At 43.5% G+C, this 25,868-nt stretch overlaps 1 protein-coding gene across 5 annotated transcripts in view; it reads left to right on the top strand.

Moving 5' to 3' along the window:
- The window catches only part of LOC143924814 (serine/threonine-protein kinase SBK1-like), a 147,344-nt gene extending 124,829 nt beyond the window's left edge, over positions 1 to 22,515 (top strand). For 3 of the 5 annotated variants that reach the window (XM_077449285.1, XM_077449286.1, XM_077449287.1), the window contains exons 2-4: positions 3,552 to 3,754; positions 7,530 to 7,732; positions 9,262 to 22,515. In XM_077449285.1, the coding sequence (XP_077305411.1) occupies positions 3,552 to 3,754; positions 7,530 to 7,732; positions 9,262 to 10,041 (1,186 nt within the window). In that variant the 3' untranslated portion in view covers positions 10,042 to 22,515. Of the gene's footprint in view, positions 1 to 3,525; positions 3,755 to 7,529; positions 7,733 to 9,261 lie in introns of all 5 variants that reach the window. The other 2 variants (XM_077449289.1, XM_077449288.1) reach the window with 1 other exon arrangement.
- The last annotated feature ends 3,353 nt before the right edge of the window (positions 22,516 to 25,868 follow it).

Here is a 25,868-nt window from a genome sequence, read left to right as displayed (position 1 = left end):
CATTGTAACGGGGTACTTATTTTATAGGTAAAGTTGATCCAGGGAAAATCCGATTGCCTCTCGGGGGATCAGGAAGGAATTTTTTCCCTGCTGTAGCAAATTGGGCCATGCTCTGCTGGGGTTTTTTGCCTTCCTCTGGATCAGCTGTGGGTGTAGAATTGGGTGTGTCGGGTTGTGCGATATTTATTTGTTTGATTTGTGGTTAGGACTGGATGGACTTCTGTCTTTTCCGACCTGGCTACCCATGTATCTTACCATAACTTCTTGCAATCGTTGCAGGCACGCATCCTGGCATAACTCCTTGAAATCGTTGCAGGCACGCATCCTGGCATAACTTCTTGCAATCATTGCACACACGCATCCTAGCATAACATCTTGCAATCATGGCAAGCACGCATCCTGGTGTAACTCCTTGCAATCGTTGCAGGCACGCATCCTAGCATAACATCTTGCAATCGTTGCAAGCACGCATCTTGGCATAACATCTTGCAATCGTTGCAAGCACGCATCTTGGCATAACATCTTGCAATCGTTGCAAGCACGCATCTTGGCATAACATCTTGCAATCGTTGCAAGCACGCACCCAAACACATGTTCAAGCACAACTCCTGCAGTCTTCGCAAAGCACATGCGATAACACGAATTTCTCACAGTCACTATGAACACATTTCCAGTGACAAACTCCCACGCAATTGTCGCAAGCACACGTTTAAACACTACTTTTGCAATCGTGCCAAGGCTCGCGACTTAGCATAACGTCTTGCAATCATTCTTTTGCAAGCACACATTCTCAGTGGCACACAAACTGGCTACACGTCGTTTTCAGCAGCACTTAGTTGGCCACTTGTCTCCTGTGGCTTTTCTTACAAGCCACTCACCGTTTCCTGTCTGTCGGTCTCTCCCTTAGGATAGTTGAGTTCAACTTCCATCCAGCACCTGGATCGTGTTGACACACGCAACTGGCTTCTTCCTGTAACACGCTCAGGCTATACCTAGCCAGCGCTCAGCATTTCTCATCCTTACAGGGCCCGGAGAGCCACCTGTCTTTATGGCTTATACAGCAAGATCCCCACTTCCAGAGGCATCACCCATAGCCAACGGAAAACGCTCGCCCATCACAACTGCCATCTTTAGGGACATGAAATCCTCGCATATTCTCCAGTCTAGTCATCCAAGCGGCCATCTACCTGGCCCTTTGTGGTTTTCCATGGCCTAGCCAATTTATTGTTGGTAGCACTGGCAGCCAGGTTCTACACAGACACTACTTGACGAATGTTCAAATCTGCAATACGGGCCATTCCCCAGGATCGATCTTTATGTCACGCCTCCTAGTCCTCCTCTCACGGACACAGGACCCTTCTTAGATCCTTAATTTGGATGCCATGGCAATAGCAGACCTGTCAATGTCGGAAGGTTCCTTACTGCATGGATTGATGTATCGGTGTTTAGACCGTCTACGATGCCCCTGTCGCCCCTGGTAGTGACAGATGCCACAGCCTACACAGGCTTCGCGGAAATTTTTGGCCACCACTGGTTTACAGGACCATGGCATCAGGGATACTCCTAAACCCCGGTTTACCTGGACTTCCTCCCTCTTCAGGCTGTACTCGGTCATGACAGCCTCTCGTATCTGGGGTCATGTCAGGACAGGACAGGCTGTGGCTTTCACCACCGACAACTGGGCCGAGGCTCATCTTGTTATTGAAGCCAGGTCTGGACCGCTCTCGGTTGTGTCCTTCCTGCGCAGACCGCTGCAGTTAGCCCGGTGGCACCAGTTTAATGTCCATTGTATGTTCATTCCAGGCCTTCAGCAATCCCGCAGGCCAAGTTCTGCATAGTCGTTACTTGGCTCGCTACCAACTTCATTTCATCCTCCTCCTTGCAGTGTCTAAAACCCAGAAATCTGACTCCAGGATGGACGTCCATTTCTATAGAGAAGCAGGGCTTGGTATCAAGTAACCGTACTTGACTACCTACTGTCACTCCTACCGGAACGCGTAGACTCTAGTTCCCTATTGCTTTCGTGCCAACACTTGTGTACCTGCCAGTTTCCCAAACACATGGGGTTCTTCTACACAGCCTACACCTCGTCCCCGGTCCATACCGTGGACACTCTTTAGTATTTGAGCACCCTTGGCAGCATGTTGGCGTGGGTCCCAAGTCACGTCATTGAAAGACTAAGCAGTTGGGACCCTGCCTACCTCGCCCGGTACATTCCCAATCCTCGGGTGGAAATGGCACAAGCGTTCACCAAACTCGCTCAACTAATTAAGCTAAAACTAATAAAACTGCACCCCTACCTGAATGTTTTGCCCCCTTATTTTGGTATACCGACCATCAGACCAGGGCACACTTCAGGTCCATTTCATGTGGTTAATCTTATGGTAGAGGCTACTTGATCATATCCGTATCGGCCATAGGGCTTTGACCATAAGTAAGAAGGCCAGTGTGGTGGCCTGAATTTATGGGAGGAGCCCGGAGGGTATTTAACCAGCCCGCTCGCCTGTGGTCTTTGTCGGTTTCCGGTGCGCGGCACCCACCCTCCCTTCCCCTTTTCAGGGCATTTCTCAAATTCATTTCTCTTCACATACATTAATTTCTAATCTAGGGTATGCCCCCTTATTTTGGTATACCGACCATCAGACCAGGGCACACTTCAGGTCCATTTCATGTGGTTAATCTTATGGTAGAGGCTACTTGATCATATCCGTATCGGCCATAGGGCTTTGACCATAAATATATATATATATATTTCCTTAACTCAGCTTAGAGCATTTGTCTAATGCTTAAGCCGTACATGTCTCTCTTTATAAAACTATGTACAGGCACTTCTGCCTTGCAGCACTGGAATTGTTGATTTGAATCCCAATTATAACACAACCTGCTTGACATTTGCACATTCTCCCCAAACTTGTGTGGGTTCTCCAGTTTTCTTCAAAACTCCAAAGACATTCTGATAGGTTACATGACTTCTGTTTAAATCGCCCCCAGTGTGTGTGTAAGTACGCATGTAAGGTATGTACCTTAGATTGTAAGCTCCTTATGGGTAGGGACTGATGTGAATGCATACCTCCCAACTTTTTGAGATGGGAATGAGGGACACCTATCAGCAAAAGGATGCAGGCAAAGGACACACCCCCATGCCACGCCTCCTTAAAGGAGAATTGTACAAAAAAAACAAAACAAGATTGGTTAAACCCACAAGTGCTTTTTTACCAATACTATTCCTTAATATTGGCTTTTAGAATTTACAAATGCAACAATTTAGAAATAAGATGAAAGGTTTAGCACTGGGAAACACTTTTTGATAGATAAAAAGTGCATTTTATATACAACTATATAGATCAGACCAAAATGAGGGACAAATGAGGAGGAATGAGGGACAGAGGGACATTGCTCCAAATCAGGGACAGTCCCTCCAAATCAGGGACAGTTGAGAGCTATGTGAATGTACAATATGTGTAAAGTTTTGACAATATATACATACCTGTAATAAATAAATTCCGTTATCCCTGATTATTACAGCAGGGTCTGTGTGTGTTTCCATGCAGTGTAAACATGAGTGCCGGCTCGGTGGACCAGGAACCGACGCGGAAGCTGGGCTGCTGTGGTGTCCCTGTGATTACGGAAGATATGCAGGCTTTAGCCATCAGAAGCTTGTCCGGGGGTGAAGTACAGAAGCACTATGAATTCATACGTGAACTGGGGAAGGGAACTTATGGCAGAGTGGAGCTCGTGTCCCACAAGAGTACAGGTAAGGGCAATTTAAGGGGTGAAAAAAAATACGAAGATTTAATGTATACTAATATGCACATGCAAAACTGGAGGTGTGTATGTCCACTTATTTTGGTTGGACAACTGCAGCCTTCATATTTCTGAGGACATCTCACTGTGAAAGATGCTGGTGAGACACCTGCCAGTCCTCAAACCTACTGGCTACATTAGTCAATATGGAATAGGTGTTACTGTTCATGTGTGTTTACCCATTTTACAGGAAGATAGAAGGATAGGGTCCCACTTCCAGATAGATTGTCCATTGAGTTGGACTTCTCCGTGTTGGCCAACACGCTCTTCCTACAGAGGAATAAGACATCTAGAAAATCTGGAGAAGCAACAGGAAATAAGAGGAAATCTTCCCAAAGTGAGGAAACTCCCATTTTAGACAGTTGTCACCATTGATGAGGTTCAGGTTTGCCTCCACCATGGGCTTGCTTTGAACCTCTGATATTTGCGAAGTTTGGAATTCAGAACTTTTAACCAGGTTTGCCACCAGGAACATCATGCAGTCTTTGCTCCGGGTCAGAAGAGCCATTAATTTGAAGGAATGAATAACCTGGAACTCCTTCTATGAAAGAGCAGGCTCACAAAAGCCACAAGATTGTCAGTATGTTGGAACTGTTAGGGAGAGCTGAAAATTCTGATTAGGACTTTGGCATTGGTACATGACCCCCATGGCAAAACCTAGCTTCCCACACCTTTTGTTCGGCAATAGCTTATAAGCCCTATAAATGGCCCGAATTAACAAGATCTACCCCCCATCCTTATGTCTAGTACACAAGTGCCGAATGTCAGTAGACATCAGCCAGTTCAATAAAAAAATGGCCAACCTTCCAACTGCGTGTATGTCAGCTGATCCGACAGAAGCCAGCCGACTCTCAATCGGCGTTCGCAGCCAAAGGCTGATTGCACTGATTGGAGTGTTCTGGCGGGGGGGGGGGGGGGGCGTCCCCCTGTCAGAACACAATAGCTCAGGGGACTGTTAGTATAGCAGCTCCAACTGAGTTGTCAGTTTTTTTTCGTTCAACGTAGCGGCTGAACCCAGTGTGTACCACGCTTTAGGCTTCATCAGTGTTTCCCAACCTTTTTCCAGTAAGGGCCTCTTGAAAAGTATTTTCAGCCTGAGGCACCCCAGTCTAATGCTTGCTTCATATTACTGCATGTCGGGGAACGTGCACAAAATTGTGTTCCTGACACGCAGACAAACGCACTGATGTATAGTAGACGCGTGGGGGGGGGGCAATAATTATTAAGGGTACCCCCACACATTGGAAAATTATTTTAAAAAAGGGTTCAGGAGCCTCTTTCTCTGCATTTCTCTGGGTAGGACAGACCATTGAAATGAATGGGCTGCCCTCCATGCAGCACGCAGCTGCACAAATGTGAACCAAGGGCTCGGTAACACATGAGGTTTGGAGGGGTGGGGTGCTAAAACCTTGTGGTTGAGACAATTTTACTACCCCAACTGCTCCCCCTTTTGCTGAAGAGGCATCAGCCAGTGTCATACACATGCTATAGCTGCTGCATTTAGGGGGACAAAACAGGCGCTGAGAAGGTGAAATATCACCTCTTCGGCATCTGTCAAAGGCCCAGATCTCTTCTCATAGGAGACGCTTTTATGAATGAGCCCTAAAAAGCAGTTCTGATCGTACAGGATTAGGGGTAGGGTTGCCAACTTTTCTTCAAATCAAACCCCCAACACTTTAGCAGTGCACAGCAATTTTTTTTATAGTATAAACTATAGATATACTTTGTGATTAAATAACATTTCTAATCATATGAAGTTGATCACAAGAGTCCCCCTTTGCATCAGAGTCCACAGAGTTCCCCTTTACATCAGAGTCCACAGAGTACCCCTTTTACATCTGAGTCCATGTATCTGTGGCTGCTGGGCTTCAAATTTCTTGCCCCCACTTTCCTTTTCTGAGGCACAGCGCCAGGGATTGGAATGTGGGCAGACACAGAGGGGTAGGGGCGTAAGGAAGAGGTGCAGATCGAACCCCTCTCTCCTCTCCCATCTGTATGTGGGGTGCTGGGCAGTGTGAGAGAGAGTATAACAGACACTTCCGGCTTAGACAACTGCAGCTGGCAACCCTGCTGGTAAGTCATAGTCCAGTGTGAATAATGTGTCCAGGTTTCTTTTTTCTACCAAGATGCCACGTCACCCTGGTTGAGAAAGGCTGGACTGCATTTGGGTTCAGTGCAGAGATTATGAACCAAACCCAGGGGGATCTGCTCACCTCTCACTTTCACCATAATTCCACATAAGATGAATTCACTTCTACTCTAGTGACAACTTTCAAATTTCAGTTTTCTCTTCGCTTTCTCTTCTTGGTGAATATAGTCAACAGAACAAATGAAGATGGTCCCCCAGTGGGCACACAGACAGCAATAACAATTTTACAGAAGATCAAATCCTTCCCCACCCCATCTAAAACTAACAAAAAAAAGTTCTGCCTTTAGATACACTTTTAAAGGAGTTTGTGTGAAATACTAGTGGGGTTATGTTATGTTGCCATTTTAGATTATAATTATTGCTTAGTGGTGCTCTCCTAACATTAGACCCACTACAAATCCCTACAGTAGCTCTAAATCAGTATGATATACACTATATTACCAAAAGTATTTATTTGCATCCCAGTCTTAGTCTGTAGGGTTCCATATTGATTTGGCCCACCCTTTGCAGCTATAACAGCTTCGACTCTTCTGGGACGGCTGTCTGCCTATATCTATGGGAATGTTTGACCATTTTTCCAGAGGAGCATTTGTGAGGTCAGGCACTGACTCACTCATTCTTGCATTTATATACCTTATTTGTGCACTGGTGCGCAGTCATGTTGGAACAGGAAGGGGTCATCCCTAAACTGTTCCCACAAAGTTGGGAGCATGAAATTGTCCAAAATGTCTTGGTATGCTGATGCTTTAAGAGATACCTTCACTGAAACTAAGGGGCCAAGCCCAACCCCTGAAAAACAACCCACGCTATAATCCCCCCTCCACCAAATAATTTGGACCAGTGCACAAAGCAAGGTCTATAAATACATGGATGAGCAAGTTTGGGGTGGAGGAATTTGGCTGGCCTGCACAGTCCTGACTTCAACCCGATAGAACACCTTTGGGATTAATTAGAGCGCAGACTGCGAGCCAGGCCTTCCCGTCCAACATCAGTGCCTGACCTCACAAATGCACTTCAGGAAGAATGGTCAAACATTCCCATAGACACACTCCTAAATCTTGTCGACAGCCTTACCAGAAGAGTTGAAGCTGCTATAGCTGCAAAAGGTGGGCTTCGATGAGGCTTCGTTGGGACTTTGATAAGGCTTTGGTGGAGCTTCGATAAGGCTTTGGTGGGGCTTTGATGGGGCTTCGATGAGCCTTTGGTGGGGCTTTGGTGAGGCTTTGTGGGGCTTCGATGAGGCTTCAGTGGGGCTTCAAGCGAGCTTTGCCACAGACTTCCATTAAGGCTTTGAAGACGTTTTGAAGCACCGCTAAAGCTACATGGGGTATAATTTTTGAAGCGAACCTGAAGCAAAGCAAAAGCAAGGTGTAAACAGGACTGTAAGCTAACCATTTTATTTAGTGACGGGGGCTTTGGCTAGTGTTCAGAGAGCTTCAACAAAGCCTGTCCAAAGCCTTGTTTTGAAGCAAGTGTAAACTAGCACTTAATGTGTGTTGAAGCCGAAGCAAGTGTAAATGAGCCCTAAATCTCAGTCAGTTAAGGTTTTCATTTTAATATCTGTCTTCATTATCAGGTAACAAGATGGCTTTAAAATTTGTCAACAAGAACAAGACCAAGTTGAAGAGTTTTCTGAGGGAGTTCAGTGTGACCAGCGCTCTTTCCTGCAGCCCTTTCATTATAAGAGCCTTTCATGTCCTCTTCCAGACGGAGGATTGCTACGTCTTCGCTCAGGAGTACGCTCCAGCTGGGGACCTCTTTGATATTATTCCGCCACAGGTGAGATCAGTCATTCTAGATCACATGATATTCCTTATAAGCTTCTCTGGTTGGCTGGGTGTGCATTCAGATGTAGCCAGCATGACACCTTCCCATAGATGAAGCACCATGCTGCTTTGTTTCATGTATTTCCTTTTAACCAGTAAATTACATTTTCTTTTTTTTTCCCCTTTGCTAGTTATGACACCAGTTGGAGCTAGTTGTATTTGGGTGATGTAAGCATTACATAATAATAGCTGATGATGTCCACGGAATACTGCAAAAAAAACAAAACAAAAGCAGGCTATAGATTATGCGATTTTCTTTCCTGAAACAACAGGTTGCAGGAAAGAAAATCAATGATTCCCCCATCAACACAGTCAACCTCCCGTGAAGCTATTGTGTTTTTCGGGGGGGGGGGGGGAGAGGGGAGCCATCCCTGCTGGGAGATCACAATGATTATTGCTAGCAGCTATAGCCGCTGGCAATAATTGCATGCTAGAAATCTGACATGCTGCTTGTACCCAAGTTGATTGATGGATCGACTTGGGTACAATCAGCCTACCCAGAGATGGTTAGAATCTCAGGCGGTCCCTGCTGAACTGGCCGAGATTTTAACCATCTATGGCCAGCTTTAGGGGATATATTTAAAAAGCACTGGTATGGCTATACCGCAGCTACACCACTGCTGAGAAAAAAAAAAGTGGCGTGCTTCAGGCATTCAAAGCCAGCCGAGTGCAATAGAAAAAAAAATGAATGTTGAGTAAAAACAAAAAAGAATTTGACAGGATGGGATCTCCTACTACCTGGAGATCTTCTTCAATCATGGAGTTCTCTCTCCTGTATTAAAGCAGAACTTCCTGTTTTGGATGCACTGGGCAGGCTTGCACTTCCCCCCAATATGAAATCAACATTTTTATCTTCTGTGTGTGATTACTTTTTTCATGCTTTTTGCATGCCACTGGTCTTGCCTAGGGGATAATGATGCCTCCAGCACTGTGAAGTCTCCTAGGATATGTATCACATACCCCAGTATGCTTCACTTTCCATTAACAGAAGGTGGAGGAGCATGGGCCTGGTGTGCATCATCAGGGGCCAGGCTGAATGAACCAGGAAAAGGCACACAATACCCAATGACATCAGAGCAAGGATGGTGGACAGAAACACAGGCTGTGACACAGCATGACAATGCTTGATCCGCTGGGCAGGTGAGTATCTGAATTGAGGACAATCCAGCCCTATATGTTGGTGTAAAATAAAGAACCATAAAATGCTCACGTTTATCTTTATTAACCTGAAAAGCTTGATAGAGGCTTGTGTCCTGTTTAGCTTACCTCCAAAGTTTTCAACTATAAAATGTAGTGTTGCAAAACAATCTCGGCTCCCAATTTGCCAAAATGTAATAAAAGTCACATCCACCTTCCCTTAGCCTTGGCAGTGGTCATATAACTGCATCTGTCATATTAACGCAGGGTTAGTTGGTTGTCATGCATTAGCCTAGTGTTTTGTTGATTTGTGGTCTGCAACTGTCCATTTTTGTACTGTTCCAGGTCGGCCTCCCTGAAGACATGGTGAAGCGATGCGTACAACAGCTTGGACTGGCTTTGGACTTTATGCACAGCAAGAGTCTGGTTCACCGCGATATCAAACCAGAGAATGTCCTTCTCTTTGACCGTGAATGTCGGCGGGTTAAGCTGGCTGACTTTGGCATGACTCGTAAAGTGGGCTGCCGTGTAAAACGAGTGAGTGGCACTATCCCATACACAGCCCCTGAAGTGTGCCAGGCTGGCCGATCAGAAGGTTTTCCAGTAGAGACTAGTTTGGACGTCTGGGCCTTTGGAGTACTTATCTTCTGTGTCCTCACTGGCAACTTTCCCTGGGAGTCAGCCTCACCGGGAGATGCCTTCTTTGAGGAGTTTGTACACTGGCAGAAGGGTCGTCTGCCTGGTCTTCCGTCGCAGTGGCGGCGGTTTTCAGATAACGCACTACGAATGTTCCAAAGGCTTCTTGCATTAGAGTCCGAAAAAAGGAGCCCGGTCAAGGAGGTTTTCTACTACATCAAGTATGACTTGCTCTCAGAAGCTAGACGTAGACCTTCCTACCGAACACGCAAGCAGCCAGGAGAAAAGCTACCACCTGTGCCCCAGCGGCACGACAACCCTACTCCTCTCAAGAGGACAATACTCACGGAGGGAGGTTCTTCACCTCGTGTACCACACTCCCTGCCAGATCCAGGCCAGCCAACTGCTGCCTCTGGCAGGACAGATGGACGACAGGACAAGAGCAAAGCTCAGATGCTGCTGGCAACTGCCATTGAAATCTGTGTGTAAAATGGACACACATTTGGATTCTTCTTTATTGGAAAGTGATGTCATTGTCTCCAGTAAAGGTCACCTGATGGCTTAAGACATAAAGCAGGTTTGACCTCTTAGCGTTTATTGATCATGAGCCTACAAGCAAAAAAAAAAAAAAAGTTGAAGTGAGAATGGCTTGCTGATCAAACTGATGTGGTTAATGTTTGAGTAGAATGGGAGGGGACAAAGTAGCTTTTGATCAAACCTTGGAAGGATCGATAGGGTTTGTGACTGTGTGTTGTTCCTGCCTCTGGTTTTATAGATCAGAATCTTTATACTACAGTTCTGTAGTGGTCACTGCAAGATTTCTGAAAACTTGTGCAATGCAGACAAGCTTGCCCCTTTCCTGTAGGCAAACAAATTCTACAGTACACCCATCTCTACAAATGACACAACACAAGCAGAGCTAGTGCAATTTTGCCTCATATAAACTACCCCTTTTACTGTTACACATAAATACAATAGCTGACTTGGTCTAAATAAATTCTGTCCAACAAAATGTTAGTGCCCTAAATATAGGGAAACCTGGAGTATGTTTGTTTTAACTGGTGCACACTACCGTTAGAAAAAGGAACCAACCAGAAGTCTCAATTCATGCTGTCAGTAAGATTTTTTTAAGAATGCATTGATCTTGATGCCTTACAGGCTTTTCAACTGTTGTTCAATAGTAAAAGTCTCAACAGTATGGCATCTGATCAATTATTATCAAGAAAGTCCTACATTTATAGTACATTCTCAAATCATCTCTTAAACACCATCGATCCATGGGCCAACAAACTCAAATTATGCCATCATGGCCAAAGCCTAAATGGCCAGTCAACCCAACAATGATATTTCAGTTTAAGAGTCCTGATTTTTTTTTGGGGGGGGGGGGTTGTCTACCTGCATCCACTACTCATGGACAATATTAGAGGGTCTCATTTTCATTGGTGGTTTTGTTTTTGTGACTTTATGGAGAGTGTTGCAACACAAATGAAATTTCTAATATTTGTTTTGCATTGGTTACAACGATGGTTAATGTTAGCCAGATGTCTTCACAATAAATAGGAGACAAGTGGGACATTTAGGTTTTTCATTTAAAATAAGCTTCCACTTTTTTCAAAAATAAATGTTATTTAAAGAATCTGATCTAATTTGTCCCCCCCCCCCTATTCTTATATTTTGTGTGATAGAAACAAAAAGGTTCAAACCATCAAAGCAAGCATAGCTTCAGTAATTAAAAGTGAGTCTACTAAATTGATAGGCAGCAAATAAAACCATTCCTTCAAATTGGCCGTTTTATGGTGGACACTGAGGGCGCGTACACACGGGAGGACTGTATGGCCTACTTAGTCCGTCATACAATCCGACGGACAGTCCGTCATACTTTCGAATGAACGGACTTGACCACACACGGATGCACAAACAGTCCGTCGAAAGCTTGCGCGATGACGTGTACAGCACGTACGACGGGACTAGAAATAGGAAGTCCAATACACAGCAATGCACCCTTCCGCCGTGTAAATCCTTTCTGAGCATGCGCCATTCTTAGTCCGTCGAACTAGCCTACTCACGAGCGGATTGTCCGCTGAAACCAAAGTATGACGGACAGAATTACGGAAATTCCGAAATACTTAGTACGCCAGACTGCACGCTGAAAAAGTCCGCTGAAGCCCACACACGAGCGAAATGTCCGCTGAAATGTGTTTCGACGGACTAAGTAGGCCATACAGTCCGCCCGTGTGTACGCGGCTTTAGGCATTTGATCTTCAATATACCAAATATGGGCTTTTTTTCTGTTCAAAACCAAAGGCCTAAACATTCGCTTTTGCCTTTTTTTGGTGTCTTTGAGCTATAACATTTTTACATTGTTGCCTGTGCACCAGTTTTAACAAATGTTCCCAGTTATTTTAAAACACATTTCTTCTTTTGTTGATGTTCAACCTTTCGAACAAAAAAGGGCTTGCATTGTGATACAATATAGAATCTTAGTTCTTAATGGCTGTACCAGGGTATTCTCTTAATATAAGAGCCTAGTCCATCGATTTTTATTTATTTTGAAAGATGGCACATTTTACATTCCTTTCTATACATCATTTTATGATGGCTGGAATTTTTTTTTTAATTAGATCTGCTTGTCTGAAACACTAAACATAAAATGTATGTTCTTTTTACCAAAGTGTATGAAGACAAAAGTGTCTTTCTTGCCATGGCAAGTAGTCTGATGTTGCTGTGGACAACAAAAACAGTTTATTTTTCAGACACTTTGATACTGGTGGATTCAAATGCAAACTGAAATTGTGTGACTTGTTATTATCATCTGTTGTGGCAAAGGAAATATTAACCAATGAAGACTCATGTTTTAACCCCAAGTGACAGGATATCTCTTTGCAAGTATGTCAGGTGCATTGCAATTGGTTCCCTGGCAGTTTACTATGTAGAAGACAGATTGGCTCAAAGAGGTATGAAAGTGGCACCCATTGGATTAGACAGTTTCCATGGAAACACAGACCCAGCATAATACTTAGAAAGCTCTAGAATTATTCTCCACGATTAGAAAAGGGTGTTTAATTTGGATCTTTTAGGTATTGCAGATTGCAGTCCAAAAGTAAGAGATTGATAATTCTTTATCTTTAAAGTGAATTAAGTTAACTAGAATGTAGATTACGGTAAATGTTCCAACAGCAAATCAGCATTAGAGCAACGGCAAATCCTACAATGACTTTCTAACTTGATTGGACATGGTGGAACATCTTTTCTTGACACAAGGAGGACTGAAGTGAGTTACAGGTCCAGTCCACCCAACAACAGGATGCATTAGTGGGCCTAGTCACCCATTGGCTTATATTTCTAGAACGTTCCGGTGGCAGGCTCTCCCTGACAGAGCCTCAAGCTCAGATTCACTTGCAGACGCTAATCTTTTTTTCTGCAGCAGGAGGAATCTCATTCTTTATGATGCATGCTCCTTATTGAAACACGTTTGAAAACGAATTTCCCACTTTCTAAAAGTTTAGATGTAGGTCATATATATTAGGGAGGAGATTGTGGGGACAGACTGTGAAAAGTTAAATTCAGCTCAGGAGTACAGCTTATCAATTTGCAAAGTTTCTCCGACAAACTCCTCTTCTTGCTGCTATGGTCTCACTGGACGTCATAGAATTTCCTGTTGATGGCAAGGAAGATGTTGATGTTGCCAGAGGAATTATAAGGTGCTTAATCGAAATAGGTGCTTTAAGTATACCGTGGAGCTACCAACATTCTTCCAATTTAAACCACAAGCTGTCTCCATTATCCCACACTCAGAACCAAAGGTTTCATTACTTTTGCTTACTTGTTAGGTATTTCGGTCCATAAAAAAAAAGGACTGCAATTTACTTCAATGGCCTTCCTAAGCCCCTGTACACACGGTCGAAGATTTCGACAACCAAATCCGTCGGATTTTGTCCGTTGGATTGTGTCCGAAACTGTTGCATACACACGGTCAGACTAAGTTGTCGAAAAATCCGATCTTTCAGAGCGTGATGACGTAATTTTGTTACGATGGGACTACATTCAGACTAGTAGCCAATAGCTTTGATGTAGGAATTTGATATGAGCATGCGTGGCACTTGGTCCGATCAAAATTTGCTACACATGATCGGAGTATGTCCGACCGGCCCAGTTGGTCGGGAAATATTTCCAACATGTTGGAAAATTGGGTCCGACGGATATTCGGACAGAATCAGTCCGATGCATACCACACACAGTCAGATTATCCGACGACACGGTCCGATAGGACACATTCCGACGGATTCTCCGACCGTGTGTACAAGGGCTTAGAGGGAGTCTGCTGCAAGTAGAAAACAGCTTTCTCCATTAATAAAAGATATCTAAACCCAAAAACTAAAATGTAATACATGGTAGCTTACCAGTCCTTAAACTTTGTTGCTGCATTCATTTTCTTTTTCCAGGCTTAGTACATTTTTTGCAAGTACAGAAAAACAGCTTCCAGAGTTCTAGCATCTTTGTAACTTCCTTTGCTGAACTGAACTGATATATCAAGCAAGATTAGCAGTTTTTCTAGCTACCTTCTGTGAGCTACAAAAAAAAAGAATGGAGGAGGATTTAGTAGTTCAATTCAGGAGAGCAGCCTAAAGTGGTAACCCTGACTCCTTCCTTAAATACAGTGGATTGAGTGATCATTTGTCACCCTAATGCCCCATACACACGATCGGACTTTCCGACAACAAAACCGTGTAATTTTGTTTGAAGGTTGTTGGCTCCAACTTGTCTTGCATAAACACGGTCAAACAAATGTTGGCCAACAATTACGAACTTGGGAACATGGTGACGTACAAGATGTACGATGAGTCGATTAAAAAAGAAGTTCAATAGTCATGTGATATCTCCATTACGAACGCTAGTTTTACAAGACTGAGCGCTTCCGGCTCATACTTGATTACGAGCATGCGTGGACTTTTGTGCGACGGACTTGTGTACACACGAAGTCCGACAACAACGTTTTGTTGGCAGAAAATTTGAGAACCTGCTAGCCAACATTTGTTGGCGGAAAGTCTGACAGCAAATGTTCGATGGAGCATACACACGGTCGGACTTTCAGCCAACAAGCTCACATTCATTTCCCGTTGGAAAGTCCTGTGTGTATGCGGCATAAGACAGGAAGAGTGCTATACACAGGATTACCAGGTGGGCATAAAGGGAGAAAAGCCTGAAAAAGATGAAACAAATGCAGCCACTAATTCCGGGGCCAGTAAGCTGCAATATATTACACTTTTGTTCTTGGTTCTGAATACACTTTAGCTACTAGAAATGAGATGAGCCAATCTGTATATTAGGTTTTATAGGTATTTGGCCAGGCTGGTTTCTATCATGTCTAATCAAGCTTAGTATGAACCTGACAACTTTGTTCCCTTCACATTGAAGATTGTTCCCTTGGTAGCTGGGTCTCCCTGCTGATTGTAGATATAGCAATACAATGCATAAACATGTTTTTTGAAAGACTAAAAAAAAATGGATAATTGGAAAGGCACAAGCAGTAATCTCTTTCCAGCCCCCAAGCAACTGCCTATGCAGAGCACATGTAGCAAGTGTATAGTTGTGTTAGTACTCTGTCGCCTTTGTGTGTGTTATTCTCTGTAGGATCAAATCCTGTCATTTGTTGGGTATCCAGTTTCTCCAAAAAGTCCAATGCTATCTTACTGGCACTGTCTCGAACAATTTGGTTCATCGCCAAAAAAAGTTAAGGTAGCCATTTTGTGCATTGAGCCATACCAACATTTACCGTTGGTGTTACAAGATCCTGAAGAACTGATTCATGCTTCTAACATGGGTTCAAAGAACAAAATGACCACCTCCATTTTGAATAGGTGATGCATCTGCTTTCCAGGCTAATAGCACACACTTTTGTTGTGTGTCAGTTTTACAGGCAATATATCAGGGTATGTAGCACGTTTAATATAAACAGACTGGTAAGGAGTGCTTTTTTTTCACTCCTGAAGGGGTACTTTAGAAATGTTGGCCTAAGCCACCTCTGATGATGCTACAAACATCAGGCCCAAATGTTCTTTCTACAACAAGACGTACCAAGCCTTCTCTGTGTACTGGAGGTTTGATCACCAGACCTCGCACAGCAATCACAAGCTACGTAAAGGGCTACAGCGTTGCTACAAAAAGCAGAAGTGCCGTAACTTTCCACTGAGTACCAGTGCCCGTTACAAAAACAAATCCGAATCCAAATGGCCGACTTTAGGCTAAACGATCAATATCGTTGGGCTAAAAACAAGAAAGATAATCATTTCTAGATGTGTATATCTGTTGAAAATGTGTTTATATCTTTGGAAATAAGCGGTCAGAGCACAATCCTTACTTTTTTTGTCTCCCTGGTTTTAGGGCTTAGTTCTCGAGTCCATGTTCCCCTCATCATAAGACCCTGTACATTCAACACCAAGTGGTTTAGACAAATTACGTAGCAGACTCCCCCACCCCCCCTACCTTTGCCTTAGACGTCTTTAATGTTCACAATATTAGTGCAATAATGTAGATAAGGTGATAACTGATTAACTTTTTAACTTAATTGTAGGGTATTTCTGATTCCAGGTTAGGGCTAGCTTAGAGACGTTACCTCAGTTTAGCTGACCTGATAAAATATATATAAATATAGAGTTATGTATAGATAGAAGAAATATTCTTAAATGTGGATTTTTTTATGTGAATACAATTGCCTTTTGTTCCACATGCCTCTTTTCTTCTCGTATCTAAACCATGTTGTGACAAGATGCCTATACCTCAGGTTACAAAAACACGGCTGACATTTTTGTTTTACCTACATGAAGAATTTGGTCACGTCCTATTGGTAAAGGTCATTTTGTTTTGGTTGTTGAACAAACATTATATCTGAATCCCAAACTTTATTTGTATTGCAAACTTACACTGGTTGTGACACCGCCTCTCCTATGTACCATGTCCAATCATAGAACAGCTTGTATTCATTGATAAAGTACAAGGCGTTCTATTATTGGCGGCTGTGTCGGTTAAGCGGCTCCAGTAGTCAATGTTGCAATGGGGCAGCCACTCAGCACAAGACCGTACATACATACATTGTGCCAATGTCAATGGCATACATTATGCCAATGTCAATTTAAGTATGCAATACAAATAATTCCCGGAATCCAGCTTTAAACTGTACTCAGAGGCTAGATAAGGTAGATGTAGCCATATTGTGGCTAACGTCTTTTTAAAGTGTAAGTATAAGAAAATAGCTAAATACGCACCTAAAATGTATATGTGTGAGCTGTTTTGCTTGCCAAAATGATTTGTAATTCTGTTCAGCTGGTTTTCTAATTCATGCATTCCTGCCAGATACCATAAAAAGTTCTGACCATATACTTTGTGCAGTTGAGTCAAAGCAATACAGCTTAGCCAGGCCGAGAGTAACTAGGTGATAAAGTCTCTGCTAGCTAATTGGGTTATCTCAGTGCTCTGTCCTCCAATCAACAAACTCCAATTGTTAGATTTACAGCACTGTGCAAAGCAGTACATCCTGATTGGCTCACACTGCTGCCCCTTTTCTGTATTAGCCATGTGACGGGATATACAGGAGCCCAGTACAAAGCCAGACAGAGGTGCTATTTATATTATTTTGAAGGATTTTTTAAATAATATAACTGGACTAAATGAGGACCTTTTATTGCTCCCTACACTAGCATTGGCTACATTTCCAAAATAGCCACATCCAGTGCTTTTGGTGACAGGTACACTTTACCTGCAATGTAACCCAGTATTTAAAAACACTCATGTATGCATACGGCGTATATGGCTCATATAGTATATTGTTATTAAGTAATTATACTTTGATCTGCAACCCCCCTTAAGAAATTGTTAATGCATTCCTTTTAACAAACTCTCAGTCCAGCTTCCTCAGGGTTTTTAATTTCTGAAGCACATTTCCTGCCTATAGTCTCCTAAGAATATTTAATAATATAATGCATTATAAATAATATACTTAACTTGTACCCTGGAGAATAGAGTTAGTACTATATAACCAAATGTCCGCTAACAACTGTTAATGCCCGTGTCTATTACTATGCCGGAAAGCATTTTTACTGGGCCTTTTCGTATTGTTTTATTTAAATGAACCAAGCACATTTAGCACATATTTATCAGAGCATTGGAAATAATTGTTCTTGTCTCTAAAAGCAACAAGATAGTCCTGTGTGTTCCATAATGTATGGGAGATCAATTCGATTGGTTGCTGTGGACAGCATAAACAGCATTCATTTCAGAAAATAAGGCCCTCTATAACTTTTATACAAAATGAGACCCAGGCTACTGTCACGATTATCCATTTTTGCTACAAAAGCAATTGAAACAGAACATGTAATACCATTTGAGCTTAGGACTTGTTTTCCCACGCAGATGTAAATGGGGCAATTATGTGCATTTATGCTAACAAAATCAACTTAAGAGATTCCGGGCTTTGCCCACACAGGGCAAAGCAACAGGTTCCCTGTAATGCCCAGCCCCTCTCTTATATAAATTTATATTACCTTTGCTTCCCTACTGATCCTTTTGCGGCCAGAAATGAAGAGAAATACTTGTACTTTCAGGTATGCAGGTGCATGTGACTCACTACCGCCAGGGAAGGCCTGGTGGTTGGTGATTGGCCCTAAGCTGTCACCCTGCATGGGCACAGCACGGGTTCACTTTACCATTCAGCCCCTCTCTTGTATACCTTTGCTCTTTTGCTATTCCCTTTGCTGCTAGGTATGACGTTGCATGTGATTTACTACCCCCAGAAAAATCCTGGTGCTTGGTGATTGGCTCAAAGCTGCCTTCCTGCCTGGGTACAGCACAGGATCCCTTTACCATTCAGACTCTCTAGTATCATTTTATATTACCCTTTGGTTCCTTGGTGCCAGAAACAAAGAGAACTAATTGTACTTTTAGGTATGGAGTTACATGTGGCACACTACCTCCAAAGCTGTCACCTGGGGGGTGGGGTAGAGAGAGTCCTCAGGACCAGGGGCGGACTGACAACTCATGGGGCCCCTGGGCAATAGGAGATTATGGGGCCCCCGGGCAATAGGAGAAGATTATGGGGCCCCTGGGCAATAGGAGATTATGGGGCCCCCAGGCAATAGGAGATTATGGGCCCACACAGTATACACACACACACATACAATATACACACACAGTATACACACACAGAATACACATACACATGCTGAAAAGGTACTGGAGAGGTGGGGCAGCTATAATCTTGTGATTTTTAAAAAAACACAGATTTTTACATACTGTCCCTGGTTTTATTGAGGCTGGCAATCCTGATGGGGCCCCTTAGTGGCATAGGGCCCTCTCGGGCAGTGCCCAAATGGTTAGTCCGCCCCTGCTCTGGACTATGTAAGTTCTGACCAAGGTCAATCTGAAGCTTACACAGTACAAATGGAGCAGCAGGTGAAAAGGGGAAAGTATAAGATGCTGTCATGGAAAGGAATAAACTGAACTTGTTGCATGGTTCACTTTACCGTCCAGCCCCTCTCTTGTATACATTTACATTGCCTTTGCTCTTGCTCTTTGCAACGAGATCAGCCGGAAAGGCTGATCTCGTTGCTGCCAGGTACAAAGACAACTAATTGTACTTCCAGGTATGGAGGTACATGGGGCTCTCTACCCCTGTGAAAGTCCAGATCTCTGCTGATTGGCCCAAAGCTGTCACATGGGGAAGTGGAGAGGGTCTGCAGCACTGTGTAAGCTCTGAAGCTTACCCAGTGCGAACAGAGCAGCCGGGGAATGAGGGAATAGTATAATATGTTGTGATGGCGCTGAATAAACTGAACCTGTTGCATGGGAACAGCACAGGTTCCCTTTAAGGATGCACATATGAGGAAGCCAAACTAATACCAAATGTTTTCTCATCTGTCATTGATCCTTGTTGAACCATATCTTCTCATGAATACAAATACTGAAAACAACATTGTTACTGTTTTCACAGCGGTGTCAGTTTAATTCTGAACTGTATCTGTATTTCTGAAAAGGCAGCATATAAATGCAATCCAAAGAAGCACAGAGGAAATATAACAGATGACAGGCCCATCTTGTTCTGTGCATGTTCCACCAGCCATATTGTGAGAAGCCCACATGCCTAATTTCTAGCGGTGACTCACTGTGGGGCCCCATTATTAAAGTGCCTGAGTAATGAAAAGCCTGTGTGGCCCCAGTCTGATTCCATCTGCAATTTATGCAGTGCGGGTTTGAAAGGAAATCTGATTACTAGAGATAATCCAAGTCATAGGGGGCATATAAAAAGTACATTTTAAAGTAGAAGTCAAATGATAAGCCCCCTGTCCCTGCTAACGTGCCCTTAAAGGGGAAGTTATGATATGATTGCAAAAAAAAAAAAAACATTCTTCAGGGTGCCATGGTTGGTCAGTTGACCCAATAACCTAGGCAGTTGATCCACCCCTTCTGCAGATACATATCACAAAGTATGTTGGCTATTGGCCATTTGACCGTTTATCATAAGATACTAATACAGCAGATTCTTCACATAAAGAATTTCAGGGCTTCTTTTACCTTTTATGTCTTTAAAACTGACCTGTTGGTGGTTTAAACCTCCCAACTCAGCACTGTCCAGGCTTCAGTGTCTCTCTTACTTGCTGAGAATGTCCAGCTTGAGAAGCTCATCTTTACTTTTGATCTAAGAACACCGATGAATAAAAGCTGCACTCCAATGTTCACTTCTTTATAAAACATACAACTGCATACAAATTGTTCCCACTCAGGGACTACCTCTCTTTAAGGGTTCATTTACACTTGCTTCGACTTCAACACACATTAAATCGCCTACCGCTTCAACATGCTTTTTTGATGCTTCGGTGGTGCTTCTATGATGTTTTGGTGGTGCTTCAGTGCTGCTTCTATGATGTTTCAGTGGTGCTTTGATGATGCTTCAGGGGTGCTTTGATGATGCTTCAGGGGTGCTTTGATGATGCTTCGGTGGTGCTTTTTAAAGCTTTAATGAAGCTTGGCAGATGCCCTGTGTGTGGGAGTTTGGTATGTCATACCTGCAACACCTCCAAAACAAAGCAAAGCTAAAGGTGAATTAAAGCCTCTCAAAATCTGCAGGTGCTGTAAGCAAGCTTTGTCATAGACTTCTATGCAGGCTTTGTAGATGCTTTGAAGCACCACTAAAGTGACATGGGGTATCATTTTTGAAGCAAAACAAAGCAAATGCAAGGTCTAAACAGGACTGCAAGCTAAGCGTTTTATTTAGTGACAGGGGCTTTGACTGGCATTTCGAGAGCAAGTGTAAACAAGTCCTAACGTATTTCACCACTACTGAAAAAGGGTGGCCAGAAGAGAGGAGTGAGGATGCAGTTGTATTTTGATAGTTTAAGGCCTAGTTTACACTTGCTTCAAAACATGGCTTCGGACAGGCTTTTTTAAAGCTCTCTGAACACCAGTCAAAGCTCCTGTCACTACATAAAATGGTTAGCTTATAGTCCTATTTACACCTTGCTTTTGCTCGGTGCTTCAATGAGGCTTCGATGAGTCTTCGGTGGGGCTTCGATGAGACTTTGGTGGAGCTTTGATGGGGCTTCCATGAGCCTTTGGTGGGGCTTTGGTGAGGCTTTGGGGAGGCTTCAATGGGGCTTCAAGAAAGCTTTGCTGTATACTTCTATGGAGGCTTTGAAGACGCTTTGAAGCACCACTAAAGCTACATGGGGTATAATTTTGGAAGCGAAGCTGAAGCAAAGCAAAAGCAAGGAGTAAACAGAACTGTAAGCTAACCATTTTATTTAGTGATAGGGGCTTTGACTCGCGTTCAGAGAGCTTTAACAAAGCCTGTCCGAAGCCTTGTATTGAAGCAAGTGTAAACTAGCTGTTAATGTGTGTTGAAGCCAAAGCAAGTGTAAATGAGCCCTAATAAAGAGCCTTTGGAAGGAATCAACATTGGAGTGGGGTTTCTATTCATCGGTGTTCTTCGACCTGCAAATGTACTTTAATATTACAATATTAAAATTAAAGGGGTCCAGTGCTGTTGGTTTATCACTAGCTGCTTGAAGACAAGAGGGGAGAACAGAGAGAAGACCTATAGAGGTTCCTTGATTATCCAATCAGCAGGTTGGGAAAGTTGACCAAGCTGTATTACTCAACTGCAGTAGAGAAATGTGCGGTCACCGTCTAGGTTGTGTTACCAGGAAGGGATACCTGGATCACAAAACTGGCAGAACAGAATTAAAAGCTTTTTAGCAGGTAAGCCAGTTTGTGAGTATCTCAACTGTATATTGAGCTGTTTGCTGGTTACATTGATCACACGATACAAGCCCAATTTCATTGGCCCTGTACCCCGATCTGTGATCCTCTGTGTCTGAAGGACACAACGATCACAAGGCGTTCACAAGTGGCGGGAGCTGGAGGTCTTATATATACACCCTCCCGCTCTCTCAGGAAGCCACTGCCTGGCCACGTATATGTAATAGCCAAGCAGCAGGCCCGTTAAGACAGCAGCGTGGGCAAGGTAAGACTGCAGATTATATCAAACAGCATGTGCTGAAGCTATCACATGCAGTCCAGCTCAGAAATAATATCTATTTTTCACAGATATTTGAAATTGACTCATAGTTGTAGTGTCCTTCTAAAACTGCATCAGATAAAAGGGACATTTAAGCAACAAAGCGGCCACTGAGGATGTGGAACAAAATGTCTGTTTTCTTTTGTTAATTGTGTGATGTGTCATTGTGCTTAATGTGTTCCTGCACTGCATTTTAGGGAGGAACATTAGTAGAAAGGAGAGAACTAAAAGAAATATTATCTTCAGAAATACACTCATTGTATTCAGATCCTCTGTGCGGCCTCAGAAAATATGTACCGTGCCGGTGGTGCGGAGGAAAGTTTATAAAACGTGTGTGTGTATTCTTATTTTTTATTCTTTTATTTCCTGGTAGACAATAAATACAATTGAAAATAAAATTTGTGCTCTTCAATTATTTCCAGTGAGAGGGATGTGTCTAGGAGGCAGCGAGTTTCGTCCTTCAATAGTGAGTGGGCAATATTTACTCCTACCTTGTATTAAAGGGAACCTGTCATGGGAGAAAGACTTGATCTACCATTGCTGGCCATCTTAAAGTATATGTAAATGCTCAAAAACAGATATAAATTACAACGCTCACATTCATAACATAGATAATCATATGATAAAATACATTAATAAGTAAATGTCCATATAAAAGTGAACAATGTGCTCCAGTCCAAAAAGTGCAAGGTTCTCCTAAAACTTCAAGGTGCGCAAACACCCCCTCCTGTGTCCCCACTGACCGGGTGGGATGGACCATTAGCTTTCCAGTCTAGGGGTCGTTACAAGCAGGGCCGTCTTTAAGTCGGGGCAAAAGGGGCAGCTGTCCTGGGTCCTGTCATTGTAGTGGGGCCCAAAGCAGATGCCTCATACTTGCCAACTATCCCAGTTTAAATTCCCTTGTCCTTTGAAGTTTTAGTCCCGTGCTGTGTCCCGATATCTCAGGGTAAAGTGCTGTTACTAACACTGCCCAGCTCTGCCCTATTGTTGTGTAGAGACTCACCTGCAGACCCTGTGTTTACATGTAAATAACCAGCATTCATTTGCAAATAGCGACAGCATTCATAAGTAAATAGCTGTGGCCGGCGGCATTGATATGTAAATAAAGGCGCCATTCATATGTATATCATGCCCCCTGCAGTGAGATGGTGTGCTGTAGCCTCTAGCAACCAATCAGTGAGCAGTATTACTGTACAGCAATCTCTAGCAACCAATTAACAAGCAAAAATTATTTGTTGTAGCCTCTAACAACTAATCAGTGAGCCGTAATGTGTGCTGTGACCTCCTGCAACCAGTCAGTAAGCAGTAATTATATGCTGTAACCACTGGCAACCAATCACAATTGCAGTAAACTGATTTTAAGTCTAGCTGCTATTGTCTCAGAGCATGTGGAGAGTAAAAATGCATGGGGGGGAGGGGGCCAATAAAATGTTTGCCCAGGGTCCAATCAATATTAAAGATGGCCATGGTTACAAGCTTAAAATGATGGCCAGGGATGGAAGCTTTACATCAATTCACCAGGCAGATCTCACATGCTCATGATAATCATCCAAGATATTAATACCCGAAACAAAATAAAAGGAGGGAACTATAGTGAAGTACCGTTTGGCAATACGTTTATTGCGCAAGTACGAATGAATACTTACAAAATGCAGGGTAAAAACAAGCATGAAATGTCAAGAGATTTCAATAGGAAACACAGCTGTTGGCGCGCGTTCCACCGATAACTGGAAGTGACGTCTGTTGGTCTCAGAACCAGATATTATGTCAACGCATTTCACCCTCCCACAGGGCGCCATCAAGGACCTCAAACTCTCACCTTGTAAAATAACCCATTCAGTTTAAAATATAAATGATAGGCAAAACATTTGTGTATACATATAAAAAAAATTATATAAATGCCTTTTTTTTTTAAAATAAGAAATCACATAACTCTGTTTTCAGCTACATAAGAGCTAGGGGAGGAGAAACAGCAGTACACTAATCTTCCCAGTAAATGGCTGTGCAGGGTGAGGCATGTCAGCACAAGGCTGATTTTTGGATAAGCCCCAATCACAGCAAGAAAACTGACCATGCTATGCTCTCATGCCTAGTGTGGTGAGTTTTAATAGAAAAGCATGGGGACTGGCAGGAATATTAGGGATTTCACACAAGGGAAGAAATACAAAGAGAACAGGATATTTCCGCAAACAAGTACATGGTACAGCAGGCACATATCAGGAATATGAAATGTTGGGCTTACATATTTATTTATTTTTTCACAATAACGTTTATTGTAGAAGTAAAGAAAAAGAAGGGGAAGAGGGGGTATAGAAGGAAGGAAGAGGGGATATAGAAGGAAGGCAGAGCGAGATATTGAAGGATGAAAAGCAGAGGGAGGTAGAAAAGGAAGTAAGGAAGGAAAGAAGGAAGGAAGGGGGTATAGAAGTAAGGAAGAGGGGATATAGAAGGAAGGAAGAGGGGGTATAAAAGGAAGGAAGAGGGGAAGAAGGGGTATAGAAGGAAGGAAGCGGGGGTATAGAAGGAAGGAAGAGGGGGTATAAAAGGAAGGAAGATGGGGTAAAGAAGTAAGGAGAAGGGGATATAGAAGGAAGGATGAGGGGGGTATAGAAGGAAGGAAGCGGGGATATAGAAGGAAGGAAGAGGGGGTATAGAAGGAAGGAAGGATGAGGGGGTATAGAAGGAAGGAAGAGGGGATATAGAAGGAAGGAAGAGGGGGTATAGAAGAAAGGAAGAGGGGATATAGAAGGAAGGAAGAGGGGGTATAGAAGGAAGGAAGTCAGAGTAAGGCAGTGGGAGATAAGGAAGGAATTCAGAGTTAAGGAAGGAATTAGCAAGGAAGATTTAGATAAGGGACGGAGGAATGAGGAAAGAAGGAAGTAAGGCGTGAGCGAAATAAAGAAACAAAGAAAGAAGAGAAAAATGGAAGAGGAGATAGAAGAAAGATGGAAAGAATTGAGTGAAAAAGGAAGGAGGGAGGGAAGATGGGAGAAAGGAAGGCAGAGGGGGATAAGGAAGGAAGGCAGAGGAGGGGGATAAGGGAGGAAGGTAGAAGGGGATAAGAAAGGAAGGCAGAGGGGGATAAGGAAGGAAGGCAGAAGGGGATAAGGAAGGAAGGCAGTGGGTGATAAGGAAGGAAGGCAGAGGGGGATAAGGAAGGGAGGCAGAGGGAGATAATGAAGGAAGGCAGAGGGGGATAAGGAAGGGAGGCAGAGGGGATAAGGAAGGAAGGCAGAGGGGTATAAGGAAGGAGGGCAGAGGGGGATAAGGAAGGAAGGCAGAGGGGGATAAGGAAGGAGGGCAGAGGGGGATAAAGAAGGAGGGCAGAGGGGAATAAGGAAGGAGGTCAGAGGGGGATAAGGAAGGGAGGCAGAGGGGATAAGGAAGGAAGGCAGAGGGGGATAAGGAAGGAGGGCAGAGGGGGATAAGGAAGGAAGGCAGAGGGGGATAAGGAAGGAGGGCAGAGGGGGATAAAGAAGGAGGGCAGAGGGGAATAAGGAAGGAGGTCAGAGGGGGATAAGGAAGGAGGGCAGAGGGGGGTAAGGAAGGAGGGCAGAGGGGGGTAAGGAAGGAAGGCAGAGGGGGATAATGAAGGCAGAGGGGGATAAGGAAGGAGGGCAGAGGGGGATAAGGAAGAAAGGATGGCAGAAGGATATAAGGAAGGAAAAGGAATGATGATAAGGAAAAGGGGGGGGGGGGGGGTGAAAGGAAGAGAAAAGGTGGAGATTATAGAAGGAAGAGGGGAAAAAAA

Source organism: Lithobates pipiens, unplaced genomic scaffold (genome assembly GCF_037356315.1).
Source record: "Lithobates pipiens isolate NorthernLeopardFrog02 unplaced genomic scaffold, aLitPip1_a1.2 Scaffold_22, whole genome shotgun sequence".
In the NCBI taxonomy this organism is placed as follows: domain Eukaryota; kingdom Metazoa; phylum Chordata; class Amphibia; order Anura; family Ranidae; genus Lithobates; species Lithobates pipiens.
The sequence above is the reverse complement of the archived record's forward strand: the minus strand, read 5'-3'. Positions and strand labels throughout refer to the sequence as shown.